The sequence below is a fragment of the Saccopteryx bilineata genome, chromosome 1 (assembly GCF_036850765.1).
Source record: "Saccopteryx bilineata isolate mSacBil1 chromosome 1, mSacBil1_pri_phased_curated, whole genome shotgun sequence".
NCBI classification, from domain to species: domain Eukaryota; kingdom Metazoa; phylum Chordata; class Mammalia; order Chiroptera; family Emballonuridae; genus Saccopteryx; species Saccopteryx bilineata.
Genome location: NC_089490.1, coordinates 290,396,258 through 290,420,348, shown reverse-complemented (window position 1 = coordinate 290,420,348; position 24,091 = coordinate 290,396,258). Strand labels below are relative to the sequence as shown.

The following is a 24,091-nucleotide window of genomic DNA, read 5'->3' as shown; positions in this document are numbered from 1 at the left end:
TCTAGGAGCAATCACTGTATTTCCAATTAAACAAAAGAAGATTAATATGTCTTCTTATGGGTGGCTTATTGTCTAGCAGGATGTTTCCATATGATATTATAAGTGTGATGATGAGACTATGTGCAGTGCTACAGGTGCACAGAGGACCAGCATTGATCCAAATACAGAAAGAGGGGACGGAGTTCATCCTTTACAATGGAAGCTAATTTTGGAGAACCTGTCACTCGACTTAAATCCTTTCTTTTATTTCTTTCTTTTTTTTTTTTTTTTTTTTTGTATTTTTCTGAAGCTGGAAACGGGGAGAGGCAGCCAGACAGACTCCCACATGCGCCTGACCGGGATCCACCCGGCACACCCACCAGGGGCGACGCTCTGCCCACCAGGGGGAGATGCTCTGCCCCTCCGGGGCGTCGCTCTGCCGCAACCAGAGCCACTCTAGCACCTGGGGCAGAGGCCAAGGAGCCATCCCCAGCGCCTGGGCCATCTTTGCTCCAATGGAGCCTTGGCTGCGGGAGGGGAAGAGAGAGACAGAGAGGAAGGAGGGGCAAGGGTGGAGAAGCAAATGGGCGCTTCTCCTGTGTGCCCTGGCCGGGAATCGAACCCGGGTCCCCTGCACGCCAGGGCGACGCTCTACCGCTGAGCCAACCGGCCAGGGCACTTAAATCCTTTCTTAAAACTACTACTTAAAACAACTATAAACCATAAGAGTAGGAAAAGGAGAGGTCATGAAGTTAGATACTAACAAAGTTGCCTATTTATGAATGAAATATTTTGCACAGGAAAAAAAGAACATGCTTCTATGTGATTGTGAGAATTATCTTTGGTGCTGAAATAGTTGATGCTTTTAATGCTTACTTTTCTGTATTTTCTATTTATGCATACATTTTAAATATGTTTATTTTTTCTATTTTTATATGTAATTTGATATATCTAATAAAAATAAAATAATAGATGAAAAAGACAAGGGTGACAATAAAATGAGCACTGGAGATCAGCTATTAGAATTGTTGTAATGTGGCTAATTGTGATGATCTTCCCCAGCTAGTTTTAGTAGAAATTTTTTTGGAAGGAGCTAGAGGATAACAAGTTGAGGAATAAAAGAAAGGCAGAAAGAGGATTGAACAAATAATGCTTGCATGTGAAGAAACAGATGTACAAAAAAATAAAATAGAAAGCAATATATTGTATGGAAGAAATTCTGGGTTAGGAGTGAGTCAGTGGATAAATTTTGAGAGCTTCCTACATCCTAGGCTCTAAGCAGGAATTAGGCTGCAGAGACCAGAAAGGGACCCAAGCTACTGGTTGAAGGTGTAGAAGAAAAGTAATAACCATATGAAAGTATACATGATGTCTTACAGCGTGGTAAGTGCTGCAAAGAACATTGGGGGGGGGGAAACGATGAGAGAATGGCAGGGGTGTTATTTGAAGGAGAATGAATAGGTGAGACATATCTAAGAAATGATTTCAGAAACTAAAAATGCATAAAATCAGGAAATTCCACTTCTTTAGACCTCATTTGCTACATATGCAATACTTAGAATGTTAAAATTAAAAACATGTTTGCATATATAAAATGTATCCAGTAGTAATTGTAACATATAATAGTTTCTCCATTCATGGCTTTTCTCCCTTTCTCTCTCTTTTATTTATTTATATTTTTTTGAAAGAGTGTGTCTAACATTTCTATACTTACTGGGTTTTTTTTTTTGCTCTGATACTATGCTGTTATTCTTTCATGACCAACCAAGAGTTAAATAAAGGTACCTTAGGTCTGGAGAAACCTAGAGCTTCGGTGGCCAAACAAGAGCCTGTGCTTACCATGTATGAACAAATGAATACTTCTATGCATTCGGAATCAAGAGAGAATTTTCCTGCTCACTAATCAGTCAGACATTCAGTGGTTCTTGAATTTTGATATATTTCATTCTGCTAAGATAAAAAAAAATCTTTATAATCTCTCACTTTAAATCTAACCACCTTGTTACTCCTGCTTGGATATTTTAGTCTTGTTCACTTGATTTTCCTTTCCTTCCTTCTTTCCCTAAAATCAAATAAGCAAAATAGGCTCCATGGGGAAAAGTCTAGAAAATGTTAAATTACTGGAATCTAATCATTATAGGGTTTTGGCAAAACCACATGGATAACAGGATTTGCGCTCAAATGACTTTTTTTTTCAAACATCTCGGAAAATGGTAAGATACTGATTTTCATCCAGATTAGAGTCAGTGATTAAGGTTGTCTGACCCGCAGAAGCCAGGTTTGTCCAGGTTTTTATGCCTTAATAGAGCAGAGAATGCTATATAATAAGACTCTCAAATTCATTGAAAAAAAAAAGAAAGAAAAAAACCAATAGACATCAGAAAGGAAGTCCAGGTTTAGAGAAATAGTTTACAAAAGCAGTTGAGCAGATGGTCAGGGCCCCAGCCAACCAGCTGGTGTGTAGGACGTGGCTCTAGTTCTTGAATGGGGCAACATTTTACTAGGACTCAAGAAGACGGAAGAAAAGTAAGCAGCTGCTGACACTTAGGCAAAAAGTTCCAACCCACATATGAGACAATTCTAGAACACAGTTCAAGAAAACCACTGTTCTTCCGTTCACATTTAGCTGCTTTCCAACACACTCCAGCACAGACACACAAAAAAAGAGAATAGATTAATTTTCTAATTTTTTTTTTTAACAATTGGTAGGCTACTGAGAAAGAGCTCTCAGAGAACCATGTCCCTGGTCTATCAGCATTGTCACAGGCGTGTTTGCACACAGGTTAGGTGGACAAGTGGAAGTCAGGGGCCAGTAACAAGTACTGGTAATGTCAGCAGAGCTCAGACTTGATGAGAGGAAAAAATGTATAAATTGCAGTCAAAATATCATATGATTGAGTGATGATCATATCTGTATTTATCTTTGACCATCTCATAATATGTTTCAGGACATAGGTAATTTAAAATTTATGAGAATTTGATATGACATATATTATGTAAGCTTCCAGATCTACCAGACATGCACTCAATGAATTTTTTTTATTATTATTGAGACTAATACCAAAAATCAGTTCTTAACCATCTGTAAGTTAATACAGAATTACTTGTAGGCAAGTTTTTCTTAAGATGAGACATTTTGGGTGTCTAAGTACATTTGTCGAGACCTAATTTCCTGAGTATTTTGATAGCATGTCTTGATATTTTGCACCACAATATCTCTAAAGATTATATACAACAGCAACCAATTCAGAAGTAAGAGTAAGCAATTCCAGAATTAATCAGAGCCTAAAGGATATTTCATATCTATGATTGTGTCTTTTCTCTGAATTATCTTTATTGGCTACTGACTTTATTTAGCACATTAAATTACAGTGTTAGAGTATGTATTGAACAATATAAAATATAATACAAATATTAACTTTATTTTTGCAACATCTGTATAAGGTAAATTTTTTTACTAGTTTATTAAAATTTTAAAAAAATACTGAAACAGTGGATAAAGCATCGACCTGGAAATGCTGAAGTTGTTGGTTTGAAACCCTGGGCTTGCCTGGTCAAGGCACATATGGGAGTTGATGCTTCCTGCTCCTCCCCCCCCTTCTCTCTCTCTCTCTCTCTCTCTCTCTCTCTCTCTCTCTCCTTTCTAAAATGAATAAATAAAATAAAAATAAAAAAATACTGAAACAAACATGAGTCACTTTTTCATGGTTCTACAACTGGGAAATAAAGAAAGATTTGAGACCTAGGTTCTTTGGCTCAAAAAGCTGTGCTTCTAAGCATTCCACCAAAAGGAATTTGATACGTTAAAGACCAACATCCCCAGTACATATCCCTCATTGAGTTAACTTTATGATTCACTACATATCCGCAAAAACTAGGTTCGGCATACTGAACTCTTTAAATATCTATGCATTTCGATACAAAAACAGGAAAACCAAACCTTGGCTAGTTGGTACTTTTATAATCCTTTAGGACCAAACACAACTGGCTCTTTGCCGCAATCAGTTAAGTAAATAAGTTTGAGCAGATAAAGAAGTTTGCATGAGAAAAGTTCTTTCAAGGCAACGTCTCTATGACATACATAGGGATTTAAGACACGTACATTCAGTGAGCTGTGAGACTGCCTTAATCCCTGCCTGGCACAAGAGAGATTTGATTTAATAAGTGCTGATTTTCACTCTGTAAATAGAGTCAACCTCTCCTCTTCTGGGGATTCCAAGGTAATGTAGGCCCCAGGCTGATCTGCATATTTCAAAATTATCAAGCACTTTTCAACTAGAACAGGAGCTAGGTATTTCCCAAGGAAGCTGCTTCAGCCTGAGAAAGGCGGGAATGAAATTAGAAATGTCTCCTTTTCCCTTTTTTATTATCCAAGAAAAAAAAATTCTTATATTCAAAAATCACTGTTCTACATATTATTGATTAGATAGAGCTGTGATTTTTACAGTGGCCATAAAATAACATCAAATACTTGAAGAAGTTTTTGGGTTTTTTGTTTGTTTGTTTGTTTGATTGTTTTGTTTTTGCCATGGTTTCAATGCCTATAATTTGTAAGAATAACAAAAATATAATAATATATTTCTTAGTTTGTTAAACATTGACTGAAGCCCTACTATGGGACAGGAACCCTGCCAGAAAATAATACTAAACTAATCATCTTAAAGTGTGAAGTAAGGCACAAGGTCTGTCTGTCTTTCTCTCACACACATACACCTTAACTTCGTTACATTATAGTTTTTAGTCTCTCTCACATACTTCCTCTCTTTTTCTTGTTTGTCTTTTAATGTAAATATAGGTTGTGTGTATATAATGCATAAATATCAGTATATATACACTTAAATGTAGGTATATGTATATAAAGTTATGTACACACTTAATACTGGAGAATGATGTGATAACATATATGTTATAACTGTCAATTAAAACCCAAATCACAAAATGATAAACTTTTCAGATGTGTGGAGATCAGGAAAGAAAGAAAAAAAAGTGCTTAAAAGTTTTTTTGGGCAAGACTACAAGGAGTATTGAGGGGAGAGTGTTTGTTAGGAGGAGCAAGATGAACAAAGGGGGCATTCAGGAGAGTGTGTGTCATTGGGTACGGCTCAACCCCAGGGTTTGAAGCAGGGATTGTGAGCGATGAGAATGAACATCTAGCCAGTGTGGGCATCATGGAATGGGTTGGATACAAAAATAAAATGCCATATATATGTATTATTTAAGGAACCATTTGTGAAGAAAACACAAGGCATACTTTTTTCATCTTGACTAATTATTCTGGCAGCAACTAATTATTATGATCCAGCGCACTGCTTGGATCAGAAGAACAAGAGTTGATGAGAGTCTGAGGAGAAGAGGGAATTGAGAAAATTTTAAATGGGTGATACACAGGACTTGGTAATTAGGTCGATAAAAAGGTTTGAGGGAAAGAGGAGAGCATATGATACTTTCTAGCTTCCTATCAGGAAAGCTTGCATTAAGAGAGAGACAGGGGTTTCAGTGTGATTTGAACGTTTTGGATTGAGATGCCTGTGGAAAGATAGTGGGGTTTAAATATCTAGTAGATGGTGAAATAAGGTGCACACATCACATGTAAGTGAAAAAAAGACACGCATGATATCAGGCTATAAACGTTTAGAGTGACGTAAGTGGGGAGTATGCAACCTTGCAGTGTGATGAAATATATAATCCCCTATAAGAAGTAGTGTTGCATGGAAATTATACAAAAATTCCCTGGGGCCTCTCCAGTTATTCCAGTGGAATGTTCCCTTAGTAAAACTGCTTGGCATTTTTCAAAATGGTATTCAAAGTTCCTCTGTATTATGGTTTCCTCTGGAAAAAACTTGAGAGAACAAACCCTGGGTAGATCTATCTGTATAGGTATAAAACTAGCTCTGTGCAAATATGTTTAGACTCAATTAAACTGCTTTTACAATCTTTAGTATGCCTACTTGGAGACACATTGAAAAAAGATTGAGTACCTGATACAATATAGTATGTTTATGAATGACTAATTTAAGGTTATGTTAACCTCCCCCAAGTCTATTTACTTGTTATGTTTTTACACATTGCAATTGTGTGTCTCCATTGATGCCAATCAACTTGAAGATAATTTCAAAGAAATATACCAAGATGTATTCCCTAGTCTCTGAGGATCAATGGCAGCTTCTCTGAAAACTTTGGCTTGTTACTTTCTTCAATTGACATGAACAGAAAACTAAGACATTGTGCAGCCTCTCATTTTGCTCTAATATAAATTAAATGCCCAAAGCGAAGTTGGTGGTCATGTGTCCAGCATGCACAAATTAAGGTTTCTGTCTTTTCTCTGGTGAGAATCTTCAGTTCCAGAGCCTCTATTCTTTGTCAGTCTCCGATGTGACTTTGAGCTCTCTTCTCCTTTCTCCTAAAGGCCCATTTAGTGTTGCATAATTTCCTTAACTACTTGCAGTTTCCTCCAAGGAGCTTTATCACGTTTTTAATTTCTTCCTGTTAAGCTCATTAAAAAACATCTTTTAAACATTATACAATGGAATGGTTTATAAACGTGCATAATTGTGTCATTTTTCTTAAAGCAAATATTGTTTAAGATTATTATGCAGCATAGAGATGTTGCAATAAGATTACACACACAGCAAATTAAAAAATTAAACTAATGTTAAATTATTGTGTTGATTCATATATGTGTGGGGGTTTTTTTCTTTTTAATTCAGTGGGGAAAGCAGAGTTCTTGTGCAAATGCGGATAGAAACATGGGCAGGAACCAAGAGGAAAAAAAAAAGACAAATTATCTCTCTTTGAACTTCCTTGCTTTTTTGTCAACAAAACAAAACAGCAGCTATTTGTGGCCAAGCTCTAAGCCAGACTTTGCCCTTGTTGCCCTCCAGGTTGTGTTCAGGCATCTCTTTTGTTGGTCCTGAAGGAGTCACCCTGTCACATCTCTTACAATGCTATTGTGTCTTTCCTCTTGTGTTTAGCTGTCAATTACTTCTCCTGCTGCTGCACAAATCTGCAGTTTTTAATATCCAAGTGCAAAGGTCCTATTGATAAATTTTGGGATGGAACGAGTGATCTAGGATATTTAGTCTTGGTTCTTAAAAAGCCGAAAAGACATCAAAGTTGTTTGAAATTTTTAATAATAAAAATTCTGATGTGCAAGGTTGTCAGTAACAGTCTCCAAGTGCACTTATTTAAAGAACCATGTATTACGCCCACTCCTTAGGAAGCTGTTGCAATATTACTTTTTAGATGTTTACTTCTAAATATAACTTTCCATATGTTTTACAGAAATGGCAATTACCTCTTTCCTCCTCGTGGCTATGCCTTTGTACTTAGGTTGATAATCAAACTAAGAACATAGTCACCAGGAAAGAAATATTTATCTGCCCTAAACATCAAAAGGGAAGCAGATGATTCAATGTGACACCTGGGAATGAGTTTAAAATAACTGTAAATGGGAATTGATAGGAAAACAGAAAGCATACCACATAATTAAAGCTCCATCAACTGTAAGATAGGAAAAAAAAATAAGACTGGTGACAGGCACTACTTTCCCATTGTCACTGTGTGCGTTAACAATCTCTGTCTCCTTGCTGCTTCCCCTCCTGCTGCTCGCCCTACATGGTAAACAACCTTGCAGGCTCTTAATTAAAGTGACTTCAGTTTGCTTGACAAGCTAGGATAGTTGTGTTCAACAGACTACTAGTCTTGGAAATAAATAAAAAGTATGAAAGAATTATTTTCTTATACATTTAAAATATAGAAATGTACTTAACTTTGAAATAGACCCCAAGAATTTTGTCCCCAAATTGGTTTATGAGCACAAACATAATTCCAGAGAAAGCATTATTGAATTGTTTATCTTGAGCATGGAATAAATATTTGTTGAATAATTTAATTGTTAACATTGCCATATTATCAAAACAGTCATGAATGTGTGCATTGCACGTGTGTATATAGCATATCTTTATAATAGAGCTTTTTGAATTACTTAAAAGAAATCTATACTTAAATTACTTAAAAGAAATCTATATATTTTATGATTAATCATAAAATACTTTAATTCATATTAATCACCAATATGAATAGATTAATCATGATTTCCATGAAAAGTATGGGTACCTTGAAAACAGTTTTGCTAAGATTTCAGAGAAAACCAAATATATTTATTTTTTCTGTGTGTATGCCTTCCAACAAATTACTGTGTAAGAGAACTGATATATAATTTAGGCTTATAATAATATGAACCAAAAAACAATGCATTATGACCACTTCCCTGGTTAAGTCTCAGAAGGTACTGAAAATTAATATGGATAAAGCTTACTATAATCAAAATGAAGTAAACGTTAGAATGAAAGTAATCTCTGTACCAACCAAGAAATAAAATGAAGTGATAAATAAGTTTGGATCCTTGACTAGAACCATAATAAGTAGACAGATTTTCAGAATCTAATCATGTGATAAAAATACAAGCAATTTCAAGACAAAAGTCCAAGCTAAAAATAAAAAGTAGGCGAACATCTCGGGGTTTTTTTCTTGTGGGAGAACCAGAGAGAGTCAGAGAGATGGACAGATAGAAACAGACGAGCAGGAAGGGAGATGAGAAGCATCGGTTCTTTGTTGCAGCACCTTAGTTGTTCATTGGTTGCTTTCGTATATGTGCCTTGACTGGAAGGTTACAGCAGAGTGAGTGAACCCTTTTTCAAACCAGTGACCTTGGACTCAAGCCAGTGACCTTGGGCTCTAGCCAGCGACCTTGGGCTTCAAGCCAGTGATCCTGTGCGTTCAAGCTAGATGAGCCCGTGCTCAAGCCAGCGACCTCAGGTTTTTGAACCTGGTTCCTCTACATCCCAGTCCAATGCTCTATTCACTACATCACTCCCTGGTCAGGCTCAAAAAATCTTAGTCTCAATTTTCTTTTCATTCTTAGACTTCAAAACAACAGATCTCCAAGAAGACTTGGTTGATATTGTAGAAAAATACTTGTATTAGTGACCAGTGTTTGGGCATTAAAATTTTGTTTCATGCTAGTGAAATGGAATTCTAGACTCTTTTGAGTGACAATTAAAACAAAATGTTCAGCTGACTTGTAATCAGTTCTAATATCATAGTGTTCTAAATACTTTTATTCTATTATATTACAAGATGTTCTCTTACGCTGAACAGTTTTAAATACTGATATTATAAATCATAGTACTCTAAATTTCTTTTGAAACATATCTTATTTCTACAAAGAACAATTAACATTAATAGAATATAACTTACTGTTATTTAAATTTTCATATCAAAGATATAATTAGATTTCTTAATTCAATACACATATAGTTACCTTCCTCCTGGTTTTTGTCATATTTGCATGTTATAAAGCCCAAGTTACTCCTTTTATTAAAATTTTTGAATATATACACTGTTCAAAAATTGATAGTTTAAAAATATGGTTCTTTCTCAATAAAAGAAACAATAAATTACTTAGAAACATTGTTGATTTCAGGGCTTGGGTAGAGAAAATACAAAATGAACCGATAACATTTTCTGATGCCAGGAATTAGGAAAGTACTGATGTTGAAAGGCAGCAGAGCCAATTGAAGGATCATCCAATGATTACAACTAAGAATTTGCACAAAACATAAATAACCATACTACTGGATCATAGCACATAGGAAAAGGATTTTGTCCTTGTCTCTAAACTGCTATAAATATATAATAAAATAAACAAAAGGGAGGAAGGAGTAGCTTTTCCTTGTAGAAGAATTCCAAATAATAAGCGAGGAAATCATGAAGGAAATAGAAAACTGACATTAGAAAACCACAGTATTAATTATTACAAGCAACCTCACTAGTGGGTGCTGAAATTAATGGACAAACTTTTGAGGTAAGATGGCATATTTTTATAATCTTAAAGTATGTCTCCCAGCATATATTGATTATAAGTTAAATATTTACTTAACAGCAAAGAAAATTGGCAGAAATACCTTAAGCAAATGATCAAGGTTCACATCATTGCTTAAAAGCCATACTGGCACGACTCATTCCCTGAAATGATGCACTGAGAACAGAGCACTCAGTGATAACCTTGACACCAGTGTATAACCACAGTCTAACCCTGAGAAAATATAACACAGACTGAAATTGAAAGGCATTTTACAAATTAATTTATAGTATTGTTAAAAAAGAGTAAAGTTGGTAGAAGACAAGGAAAGACTGAAGAACTCTCACAAGATTGGAGGAGGATGAGAAGACATGATAACTAAACAAGCTTGAGTTTTAACCCACACTATACAACCATTAGGCTCTTCATGTCAGGTTTTGGAATCAAGGTTATATTAATCTCATATATAGAGTTGAGAAACATTTTTTTCTTGTTTCCAGAAGACACTGCATGGGAAGTTATAAATTACCTTGGATAAGTAGAATTGTTTCCTCTATCATATGCTTTAATTTCATTGCTTTTTCAATGTCTTTAAGTCTCTAAATTTGCATCTTATTTGAACCATCAGTTACATAGAGGTTATTTTTAAATTTCTCCTAAATTTTGGGGTTGTGTTTTTTATTAATCTCTAATTGGAACATGTTCAGAGAATATAAGAGACTCTGATTTATTCAAACTTGTCTAATAACTTAATACTTGATGAAATTGGGTTTAAGGCTTCATGCATGCTTTAAAAGAAACCTTATTCTCTAGTTTGTGCATGCAGGTTTTTTATATACACATCATTCAAATCTTCTATATTACTTTTATTTATTTTGCTAAATATTTCTTGCATTTATAATGTTTTTAGTGTGGTTGATCATTATTGGAAACAAAACATTTTGTGGCTGTATTTTGCATATGCTCTAGATAATCATGGTATTGAAGATTTTAATGAAAACCAGATTTTACAAGACATGTTAAACCAAAAGGAAAAATTAAGAGTTTATTGATTTTGTAATCACTAACGTAGATAATAAATGATTACAATAATGCAGTAATATCTTTCATGTGTTTTTGGAAAGACTACTTATGTTGCAGTGTAATAAATCAATGTATTGAGTTTCTGCTTCATATGATTTAATTTTTTAAAGAATGTTCTTGCAGTAAGTAGGCTAAATTTGATGATGTTCTGCTGTAGAAGCATAGTGAAATAGATAAATACTGAAAGGAAGAGTAAAAGGTTGCCAGGCAAAAAGCTGTGTGGAAAATCTCTCATAAGGAACAAAATGTATTAAGTTGAAGTAAGAAAATCACATTTGAAAAACCTAAAGGAGACCAGTTTTATGAAGAAAAATAAGGGGAAAATAACAGGAAAAAGGAGTCAATTTACAGAGGCCCAGCTTATGTGTGTTCTAGCACAATGGCGACAATAAGCTATCTTGAAGCTCTGAGTAATTATAATGAGATTATTGTATCCCCAAAGCTAATACCACTGCAGTGAGTGCAGAGTATCTGAGATCAGATTGGATTGGGACAAATATAGAATCTAGTGGAACAGTCAGAAAATTACTCACTTATTCAATATATAAATAAGCACATAGTAGCTACTACATTCAAAGAAATACAGTGGGAATTTAGTGATTAAAAAAACAACAAAGTACCTGTTCTCTAACACATCTTCATGGTGCATATAAATAAACAAGTAAATAATATATTGCCTAGCAGTGACAAATGATATGAGGAGTCACTGAAGTGGTATTCTTACTTAATAAGGTTATACAGTAAGATTATTGGAAAAAGTATCTAAGGAGGTCACAGTTAAGATGTCATCGGAAGGATATAAGTGAGAGAGCCACCAGAATATGCCAGGACTGGAGTTTCTATGAGAACCAGCAAATTGAAGAGAGCCAATAAGACAGTCATGGAATGAATTGAGAGTTGCTTTTGATGGTGTGTTACCAAAGACAGAGAGAAAAATAATAAATAAATAGATAGATAGATAGATAGATAGATAGATAGATAGATAGATAGATAATATATAAAAATACAGACTAACTGGAGTGTGGTAGAAACCATCTTAATGCTGTCTCCTAGGAAGTGACTTCCATGACAGCAGATGGAGGGCTAGGTGCCTCCATTACTTTGATAGGGCGGCCATAGCGAGGTACCATAGACTGGGTAGCTTAAACAACAAAATATTAGTTTCTTACAGTTCTGAAAGCTAGAAGTCCAATACCAAGGTGTCAGCAGAGTTGATTTTTTTCTAAGTCCCCTTCTTGGCTTTTAGATACCATCTTTTCCCCGTGTCTTCACATGGTCTTCTCTTTGCGCCCAACTATGTCCAAATCTCCTCTTCTTATAAGCATAATATCATATTAGATTAAGGCCCACTCTAAACATATCATTTAACTTTCACAGCCTCTTTACCTCTTATATCTTCTATATAATCATATTCTGAGGTACTGAATATAGGTTAGGGGTTCAAAATATAAATTTGAGGGCCACAGTCCCCCATTCAGCTCATAACAGTGCCTTTTTTTCAGATTGATTTAATTGCACTATGATTGCTTGACAGCAGTGGGGGAAGAATTTCACATGAGGGGAATAGCATGCAAAAAATATAAAGAGAGATGTAGGAATTCAAGTTTCAACAAGAAAACAGAAAAGTCCAGTTTGGTGCAAACTTTCATGGAAGTGACAGAAGGAAAAGTAAATTAGGGAAGATATACTCAGGCAAGAGGATGCACACTTAAGAGTTCTGGACTTGCTTGTGTATATTATGGAGAATGACTTACAGTTTCTGAGCTGCTGTAATCAGAAGGGTGCTTTAAGTCTGTTAATCTGTCAGTACTATATAGTTTATGATGAAGGATTTAAACATAAATTTCATTAGCAATAGAGATAGTTCATGCTGGATACATATCTATGAGTATCAGGGGTTTGGATAAATGTATGTCTTGCTCTGGGATTGAGGGAAGTTTGTCACAATTGAGTGTTTTATATTGACTCTGAGAAGGGTGTCTTTGTATTTCTCCCACAGACTAGCTTTTGTTTCTCCTGTCACAAAGAGACATAGGGTTCCTCTTGATTATGGCTGATTTCTTAGAATTGTGTAATGTTCTGCCTGGATATAAAGAATATAAATATTCACTGCTTATCCTGTAATTTGTTATGACTGTATAAACACATGAAGGGATGTACCTGCATTTGATGCTGATCTCTATATGTGCAAATGCCATAAAATACGTGTTTATTTTTACAACTAGAATTCCTAATATAATTAGAAGTTAGTACTCACTATTCATAATATGCATGAACAAATACCCTAAAGTTTCACATGTTCTGTTCCTAGAATTTAATATTATCTTTATATGCATGTTTAACTTATTAGTCACCATGCAATGTAGAGTTTAAGATTTATAATGTTCTCTCATAACACATTTACCTTTGAATATTTTATTGAGAACTCTCTTTCTCTCTCATTTTCTTTCTTCTTTGCAGACACCATCCATCTCAGAGTACTTGAGTCCTCCCCAGTCGGCACAGCCATTGGAAGTGTGAAAGCAACTGATGCTGACACTGGAAAAAATGCCGAGGTTGAATACCGAATTATCGATGGTGATGGGACTGACATGTTTGACATCATAACTGAGAAGGACACACAGGAAGGCATCATAACCGTGAAAAAGGTGCACTGCATCAGTATAAATACACACAGACGAAAGCAGAGATTTCGATATGTACTCTCCACTCACTCATTATCCATTGAGAAATCTATCATGTTCAAACGTAATTTATATTGTGCATCGTCTGAGGAACATAAATCCAAAGATCTTGGACATTCTGACCAAATGTTTTGTTGATTGAAACATGATACCTGAGATTTCACAAAATTTACAAAGCAAGTTAATATACAGGGTGAGGCAAAAATAGGTTTACAGTTTTTCATGTGGAAAATATTTATAATAGAATAATTCAGAAATAATACAAGAATAAACTGTTTTGCATACTCACAACTGTAACCCTACTTTTACCTCACCATGGACATGTGATTATGTTTCTGAGCCACATTAATTAAAAGCCTTCTGTAACAACATTGTTTTCTTAAAGAAAACAGTTAATAGCTAATAATATGTCATCATAATTGAAGGCATAAAAGGTGGCATGCCATTTATCCAGAGGTATGAAGTAATAATTAGAGCTGCTAATAAAAATAAAGAGCAGTGATTGGAAGATAATTTAATTGTTCTCATTTTCCCTTCTTCTACATAATTTAAATTTTATGCTAACATATGCTTATTGATACAAATTAAAGGTAACTAGTGTTTTTATTATTATAGAGTCATTACTATCATTATAAGAAAAACAAATAAGGCACAGTAAAATTTAGGTCCCATTAAAATATCCTGAACACTCTATGTGCATAAAGTAGCCACGTAGGCACCAATAAATCATGAAACTGTCCTGAGATTCTGTGGCACAGCCCAAGGTACATAATCATTTTCAAATGGGCAGTGACCAACAAAGAGGAAAGCAACTTTCCTATTATTTTTCATGCCTGGGAAGGAACAGTCATGCGAGTACAATCTCATATGACTGTTGAAAGTTTTATATTAGTCTTTAAATTTTTATAAAGTACCAGGAGCCCTTTAAACTGAATGCAAATATAACAAAAAGTTAAAAGGATAACCGATTTTTTCTTAGAAAATATTAGCAGTGGCCAACACCTCAGCACCCACACCAGCAGAGCGAGTGACCCCTTGCTCAAGCCAGCAATTTGGAATCAAGTCAGCAACCTTGGGCTTCAAGCCAGCAACATTTGGGCTCAAGCTGGATGAGCCTGCGCTCAAACCATTGACCTTGGGATTTTGAACCTGGATCCTCTGCCTCCCAGTTCAATGCTCTATCCACTGTGCCACCACCTGGCCAGGTATTCTTTATAATAAATCACCACCTTAAATTTTAATCTCTACTATTTTTTCCAAGGTTTATAATCTCATTTTCTTATGTTTTGAAGTATCACACATTGAGTATATAAAAAAGTAAAGTTGAATTATATTGATATGTAGTATTATATTGTTTTTATTTCTTTATTTATTTACAATTAATTAACAATTAAAACTCAATCATGCTTTAAATTCATACTATAAGTTGGAAGGAAGATATACCATGTATAAGACGCTCCCATGTATAAGATGCACCTTAATTTTGGGGCCCAAAATTTGAAAAAGAAATGTATTACGTAAGGTTATTGAACTCATTTTATATTCATCATAAAATTCATGCAACTCCTCATCACTGTCAAAACTCCCATCCATTAACTTGTCCTCATCTGTGTCTGATGATGAATCACTGTCTTCAACAATGAGTGCAAAAACAAGTGCAAAAAAGATCATATGATCTCACATATATGTGGACTCTAATGAACAAAGTGAGCTGAGGAACAGAATAAAGGCAGAGACAGTGTCACAAGGACCAGAGGGACAGCTGTCAGAGGGAAGGAGGATAAGGGGACCGGATCAGAGAAGGTAAGGGGATTAGTGAAACTATATACATAACACAGAGATACAGATAATAGGACATCAAATCCTAGGGGGAACAGTTAGGGGGAGGGGGACAAATGGGGTATAAAAAAGGACACGGGTGGAGGGTGAGGGAGTTATAGTCAGTGGGACATTTGAATCCATGTAAAAACAATAAATTAAAAATTAAAAAAAAAAGAAAAAAAAGGCAAGAAATGCAAATTTAAAAATCTACAACCCCTGTATAAGACGCACCCAGTTTTTAGACCCCCAAATTTTCGAACAAAGGCGCATCTTATACATGGGGAAATACAGTAATCCAAATTTTCTCACAGAAATTTCATGGGTTTTTGCTTTGTTTTGTTTTGTTTTTTCATATAGCCACTTGACTATGAGAGCCGAAGAGTTTACACTCTGAAGGTGGAAGCAGAAAATACCCATGTGGATCCACGTTTTTATTACCTAGGACCATTTAAAGATACAACTATTGTGAAAATCTCTATTGAAGACGTGGACGAACCTCCCGTTTTTAGCAGATCCTCCTATCTGTTTGAGGTTCATGAAGATATTGAAGTCGGCACAATCATTGGAACTGTTATGGCAAGGGACCCAGATTCTACTTCAAGCCCCATTAGGTAATTATGCCTTTGTTTAAGATAAAAAGAAAACAAATGGAAATAAATATAGAGGTCATGAATTTCTACTTAAAGCATTTAAGGCACTGAAGATAAAAGTCTCTCAATAAGTTGTAGGTAAAGTTGTCTCAGTTTGGGAGCAGGGCATGCACAAGTTTCATAGTTTGCTTCAGTTCTAATCGTGCTCTTAATCCTGACACGTTGTATCATCTGCCTGTCTTTTTAGGGTATTTGTTGTTCTGATATTTAGTATAGATAAAGGACAACATATAACTATTTCATCTGTGCATTTACATTGTTACTAAATCGCTTTATTTGTGCTTTCTGATTCTTAAATTATAAATATATATGTGAGATTGAGAGGATTGTTAACAGTTTAAAAAAAATAATTATAAGTGTTCCAATGCAGTTGCATATGGTATTAAAAACTCCCCCATATTCTTGCCATGAAAGAGTAAGTGTTTATTGTTGTTGTTGTTGTTGTTTTGGCTTTATCAAAAAATATTAGAATATTCCTGAAAAATAAGAGTAAATGGCAGCTTGAAAACATGAGATGTGATTAAAAACAGATTACTGTAAAAGACAAATTTTTCACTATTTGTTGTATAATTTTTCCCCCCCTTTTTTTTTCAAATGAGAGGAGAGGAAATAGACAGACTCCCACATGTGCCTCAACTGGAATCCACCCAGCAACTCCCATTTTGGGCCATGCTTGCAACCAAGCTATTTTTAGAGCCTGACGCAGAGGCTCCATGGAGCCATCCTCAGTGCCCTGGGCCAGTGCGCTCTAATCCATTAAGTCATGGCTGCGGGAGGGGAAGAGAGAGAGAGAGAGAGAAGAAAGAGGGAAGGAAAAGGGTGGAGAAGCAGTTAGTTGTTTCTCCTGTGTGCCCTGATTGGGAATCCAACCTGGAACATCCATACGCCAGGCTAATGCACTACCACTGAGCAACCAGTCAGGGCATTCTTGTATCATTTTAAAGAAAAACAAATGTCTGCCTGACCAGTCAGTAGTGCAGTGGATAGAGGGTTGGACTGGGACGCGGAGGACCCAGGTTCAAAATCCCAAGGTCGCCAGCTTGAGCACAGGTTCATCTGGCTTGAGAACAGGCTCACCAGCTTAAGCCATGGTCACTGGCTTAAGTCCAAACTTTGCTGGTTTGAAGCCCAAGGTTGCTGGCTTGATCAAGGGGTCACTTGCTCTGTGACCCCCCCTCCCCCCAATCAAGGCACATATGAGAAAGCAATCACTGAACAGCTAAGGTGCTGCAATGAAGAATTAATGCTTCTCATCTCTCTCCTTTCATGTCTGCCTGTCTCTATTTGTCCCTCACTCTCACTCTGTCTCTCTGTCTCTGTCCAAAAAAAAAAAAGAAAGAAAGAAAGAAAAAGAAATACAGATATCTATGTTCAATACTCAGCAACAAAATGACTACTCACTTTAAACTGTTAGTCTGTCATGGACTTTGGATTTCATTTGTTTCCCTAATTCTCAACAGGCTGATTTTTCTTGCCTCTTGTTCAATGTGGACCAGTCAAGTAAGTAAGAGCTCAAAAGGCTGGGCAGTTTCTAAGTGTACTCTTCTCTGCCTTCTAAGAATGCAGTGGTGGAATCCAGGGAACCTCTAATTTTGTGTGTCATGTGACTCTAACTCACCTTAAAGTTAAGCATTCTGTAGGTTCTGCAATATCTTCAGTGAAATTATACTATATATATATATATTTTTAATTACTATTTGTTTTATATAATTTTACCTAAATATTTTCCTGTATTCACACACAGTATCACAGGTGATGTATTGACAAAAGAAATGGATACCTGGTAGTCACGTCAAGCTCCCTCCCATCTGCCAGCATCGCTTTCCCGTGAATACCTCTTCTCCAATGCCCTTGTCTCCATTGAAATTGCTGCATTCTTTGGATTTTTTTTCCCTTTGAAGCTTTTAAATAACAAATATATACATTTAATTTTCTTTACCAAATACTTATCCAGCATTTTCTTGGCATAGCTCCCAAATGACTTAAACAGACTGTGCTCTCTGTTCATGATTTTTACATGACCATTAAAAAAAATGAAATATAATGTTTTTAAAAAGAGTAGTTTAAATCTAGTAGCTTTGTTAACTGGTAACATAAAGATGTTTCTCCACACTATGAAAGAGATATTTTATAGATTGGTGATTATTTTATGTCAAAATATGGTTGTGGATTTTTGAAACAAAATATAAAATATTTCATCAAGATGCAAGTCTAAGGACTAGAAAAAAAAGAATCCAATTATGTGCACCATATACAATAGAATGAATAACAGCATTAATTATTAATGACCCAGTTTATAACAAGAAAGTTGTTATATGAATTTATGCTACCAGAATTTAGAAAATGCAAATGAATATTTTACGTGTTACTCTTGATAGACTATAGAGGTTAAAAAATATTTTAGTAAAGAAATAAGGTAGCTTTATTAATGTAGTACAATTATGGGATAGATAATATTGAGCATGTTATAAATTGTCATATATTGTGGATCTTGATGCAATAATCAAAGGGATTTACTTAAAATGTGTGTTTGGAAATGATTTTGAAAAGGAAAATGAAAGCTAACACAATTTGCCAATAGATAATTAAAAAATGTAATTATATCGAGTAGAAACAAGAACCAGAGTCTCTGTATCTTTAAAATAATTTCACATAATACTCTAAATGTTGTCATTATCCTTTAAACTAAACCACAAGAAATAACTAAGACAAAATATACATAAATGGATTTGGCACACACAACGATGCTTTATATTAATTTACATGTTGCTGCTTCATGTCATATTTCTACAGAAATAAGGAACCCTATTATTTGCTAAAATGACAAAGAATTCAGTCATTCTGTTTCCTTTAATTAATATTTGTGAATCACTATATCAGATATTAAAATATTTCTCAAGGATTTCTCAATATGTTAAGGAAGATTATTCAGTATAAGATTTATTAAGTGCCTACTAGACTCCCAGTAAGATGCTTGGTGTTTTCATGTTTGATTTCCTGTATGAGATGTGAGATGAAATGAATTTCTAACACAATGTGGAAAGACAAGGATGAGTGGTAAAAGGTACTTAATGACAGAAGGGACCAAATAGTTTTTACTTCAGGTAATAATAGGAGACTTCAATGAGAAAGTAATATTTATGTGGAGTCTTCCAAAAGTAAAATAATTTTCTCAACTTGGATAGAATTTGTTAATTAGCCCAGGTATAGAGATACAATATTATGTTCTATTTGTGAATGGTAAAATGTATAGTTTAAATACAAAACTGAATTTTATATTATGTTAATAGAAAGAGCTAGTTTCTTAAGGAGATTTATAAAGTACTGATATGTCCTATTTAGAACTTGGTTTAAATAAATTTCAATTGATTTTTATAAATATACAATTTTGGAACACTAGAAAAGTAGAGTTTATGGCACTATTAATTGTTTTGTGTTATTACTCACAAAACACATTTTAAAATTATATTTGATATAGTTTTCTTTAAAATATATGACAGTTGTGGCTTCAGGAAAGATATATGATAACTCAGTATTACTCCTGGTCTTATCATCTTTGTTTTGCTTTGTTTTCTTGTTTTTTTTAGTATAGAACATTAAATATAAGTTGGGGATTATGCTTGTTACTATGAAATATAAGTCAGAGTGTTTGTAAAGTGGCAGCAACTGTTGAGAGAAATAACTATTTTATTTATTTATGTTTGAGTTTTATATATTGATTGATTCTAGAGAGAAGAAGGAGAGAGAGAGAAACATTGATTTGTTGTTGTTCCACTTATTTATGCATTCATTGGTTGATGCTTGTTTGTGTCCAGAATGGGTATTAAACCCACAACCTTGATGTATAGAAATGTTCTTACTGATTGAGCTGCCCAAACAGGGGCTGGTTAGCTAGTTTAAACTTTGGCTGACAAACCAAAAAATAATGACATGTATCTGAAGAACTTCAACCTAATTGATAAATGTAGTCATTTGTTCTAAAATGATATCTAATGCAATGCCTTTAATTAATTTGTAGCCTATTTTTTTAAACATATACTAAGACTTTATTTGATAACAAATGTATAAAAACTCCTATCCCAAACATTTTAATTTTTAAACCAATTCTGGTTAAAATGCATGAGTTTTACAATGATATTATATTTCGTTAAGAAACTGAAACTACATGGGTATCACACCATGAAGCTAATAGGTACCATAATAAATTGCTGACCTATTACTTTGAGGAAACGAATGTCTAATTTTCTGACTAAGACTTTACTTCTGGGAATGATCTGTTGTATTCAATTCTTATAGTAATTTCTCAACAGAATTCTCAGTAACTAGATAAAGATAGTTGATAATATAACCACACATAATACCAACTCTTTTGTCGAAAAATCCATCAAGGTCATGTGAATATGGAAATAGATAATGATTATCACAAAATTTGGAAGACTAGAATTTGAATGTAGAACAAATTGCCAACCGATGCTTTGGGAAGAGGTGTGTGTGTGTGTTTATCACTTGTGTATGTGATAAATTGATAAAATAGTCTGCATTCTAGATCACTACTATGTACATTTCTGAAATTAGCATATATCCCTACATATGTGTCTTTGCAGTTTATCATTTTATTCTATAAACCATCAATGACACTGCCATGTCTTTTTCTTGGCCTTCTGTGTTCAGATTTTCCTTGGATCGCCATACCGACCTTGACAGGATCTTTAATATACATTCTGGAAATGGATCCCTTTATATATCAAAGCCACTTGACCGTGAACTATCTCAATGGCACAATCTTACCGTTATAGCTGCTGAAATCAGTAAGATGAATTTATGTATATAATATTTAAACATATAATTTTAGTTCCTATTTTATATTAAAAATAATTTCTTTTCTTTGCACACATAATTTATTCATTAAGTTTTTAAAAAGCTTCTCAATGCCTATAATTTTTTTTCAATAGTTTTTATATATACTAAGTGATAGCTATAGGTCTAGATAAACTACATTTTATAGTTACTAATTAAAATCTATAGTTGAGAACTAAAGATAGTCTCTGTTGGGAAAATAATATATAATTAGATTTGTTTCATGGATGTTATGAATTACAATCTGTGCTTGATGCCAAATGTATATCACTTAGTTTTAACAATGAATATGCAGATAGATACTATTACTTTCATTTTACAAATAAGGAAACCAAAGTAATTATAATGATAACTAACAAATACTCTGTGCCAGGTATTAGGCTAAGAATTTTTAATCCATTTTCTCTTATTAATATTTTTATTGACTTTATTTGACAGATAAAGAAATAAGGTTCCAAGGGTTTTTACCAACTTGCCCAAATCACAATGCCAGTAGTAAAACTTGAATTTGAAGCCAGTCATTTTGTTTTAAAACAAATACTTACTCCTGTACCTAATTTATAAAATTTTATCTAACTCATAGTAGACAGAGCCAGGATTCAAAACCACATCTGTCTCCAATAGCAAACATTCTTGCTACTTAATTTGGGGAGCCCATAATTAATTAAAATATCAGGCCTCTTGTTAAAAATGATTCAGAAGTTTAACATGGCAACAGAAGAGCATTAGAACAAGTGTGTGGCCCTTCTGAGTGTGAGGCCTGTACAACTGTGCATGCCCATGAAGCCAGCCTTGTCTATACATGCGAACCTGCTCGTGGTTACTGATTACTGTATTATGGTGTACATGGCAGAAAGCAAGTGTTTAACTTCTTAAAAAGATGTATTAATTAAGGGCTGGGTCATTGTGAAATACAGAGCCTATAAATTCCAGATCTGAAATACTAAGTGGAATTCACAAACATGTATCTAGGTCAGGGTATTTGAAGAATCCATTCCAGGGTTTTTGGTAGGCGGAACCTTGAGGCTGACTACCAAGAGTCTCAGGAGTATGAACTAGGCTAGACGGATCATCAGCAATGAATTCGAGGCTTCACAATAAAATAATAGGCTTAGTTTTCTCCTTAAGTTGAGTCCTGAAATGTGAATTAACGAGATGACCCAAATGATCCAGTGTGTCCATATGAGATAGAAACGGCTGTGCCTTTTAAGGCTGACAGAAGTTTGTTTTTTGTTTGTTTGTTTTTTAGTTTTTATTTTTTTAAAAAACTCTTGTTTCTATATCTGTCCACATCTCACTATAGTTAGAAGTATAGTTAGAAGTGCCCGACAGGATCCAGTCTGGTCATTCCAGAATCATGATTGTTTGTGCTCTTTGTTGAGTCAAGGTTCTTATTCAAGCCAGTGAGCTAGAAATTGCATTTTCCACTCCAGGTACCTTACGAAATTTAACTTGTAAAGCTAGTTGAAGTAATTAGGATTCTGTAAAAAGCTAAGCCAATTACGTTCTTCTTTTTAAAAACTAAACCTGTTTCTTGCCCATAAATGAATCAGTCGATGGTGTGACTGCTGGGAATGTCTACTTGCCAAACCACAGGCAGTCAGGGCCCCTTGTGCCGCTTTGGGTATTAAAGAGAATGAGGGTAAGAGCAAAACAGCGTCTCGGAAATTGTTTTTGCTAGATTTTAAACATTAAGTTTATGATCTCCACATCATATAACAAGCCCTAGGCAGGCCAGAATGGCATATAAATGTCCTTCTTGCCAACGTGTTTGCAAGCCCTGCCTCTAGTAGTTTAATTCTGCATTCCACAGTAGTATATCACATGATAGGGCAAGTACTACCGACTTCTCTGTTTCTTCTTTAAAAAAAATATTTGAAATGCCATGTGAAGAATAAAAGAGTCTAAAATTAAAGTCAGAATCGGGGATTGTAGTATACCTCATTGTAGAGACCCATAAGTTCCTCCACATTTGAAAATTTAACTACAATCATTACAATACATCTAAGGACAGTTGAGCAAAGTTTATACCAAAGGACTAACTCCATATCTATATCTGGTTCCTTATTAGTGGAAATTCTTACCCCAAGATGATAGAAAAGACACATCGTTCTAAAGTCTGAAATTTCTTGAGGATGATTTAATATCCTCTTCTGGGAAGGATGGAAGATTCTTTACAGCTGATACATTCTTGTTACCGCAGACTTTGCCTCGGTGACTGTGAAAGAGACTCAGGTGGTAAATGCATGTCAGCAACAAGTCAGTGTAAACGCTTCCTTGGAATGCTTTATATTTCTGTTTTTACAAAGGCTGCAGCATCTGCCAGTAAAAAGAACAGCACAAGCATTGTTTTTTGAATAGGTGACTCCAGGCTTGATACTTTACAAAGCACATTTATCCCTGTGGATTTAGCTTTTCATTTGAAGAGCCCTGAGTTATTTGTAAAGAGGCTGGAGAATCTCTATGCAGCATTGTTAGTGAAGGGGCAGACAGTGCAGTTTTCAGATATGAGACTTTTCTCTCTCTCTTGGCTCTGTGGCATAGTTACAGAGTGAATTTCTACCCACAAAAGAGTTATTTTTATGTCAAGACTTTATATTGAAAGAAAATATGTTGCTTATGTCCACTCTGTAAGTAGGTTAAAGAGCATGTTCTAGCGAATATGAAAGAATCTGACCTTCCACCTCTTCTCCAAGTAGCTTTAGATAGTTGAGGGTCCATGTATAAGCAAACAACATGCTCTGGGTGTCAACAAATGGTCTAGAAGTAGAAAAGGTCAGAGAATAGTAGAATAGCATTTTTCTCCTCTCTCCGCTTCTCCCCAAATGGACCCCTCCTGAGACCCACATGAACCATAGGAAAGCTAGTTAACAAGTTTTTATTGTGTGGATGCTTTGTGTTGAGAAAAAAACCTAACCTCTTAAGTAGTAAGGAAATGAAGAAGGTACATAGTGATAATAAAGATGATAATATTAATAGTTACCACATATTGGGTGCTTACTAACAAACTGATACTTTGATCAGAACGTGCTATGTGTTAACCTATCCAATTTTTCAAATTACTCTATAAGAAGTTCTATTTCAATTCTTTGTTAATAAAATGAGGCATTAGAAAGGGAGTACACTGACCAAAGTCACGCAGAGTGGGTGGTGGA

At 34.8% G+C, this 24,091-nt stretch overlaps 1 protein-coding gene across 1 annotated transcript in view; it reads left to right on the top strand.

The window, feature by feature from the left end:
* Window positions 1–24,091, top strand: part of LOC136313582 (cadherin-10) — a 161,836-nt gene that overhangs the window by 121,617 nt on the left and 16,128 nt on the right. Inside the window, exons 6-8 of the mRNA XM_066244116.1 lie at window positions 13,385–13,572; window positions 15,787–16,040; window positions 20,751–20,887. Coding sequence (XP_066100213.1) covers window positions 13,385–13,572; window positions 15,787–16,040; window positions 20,751–20,887 — 579 coding nt within the window. The remainder of the gene's footprint in view (window positions 1–13,384; window positions 13,573–15,786; window positions 16,041–20,750; window positions 20,888–24,091) is intronic.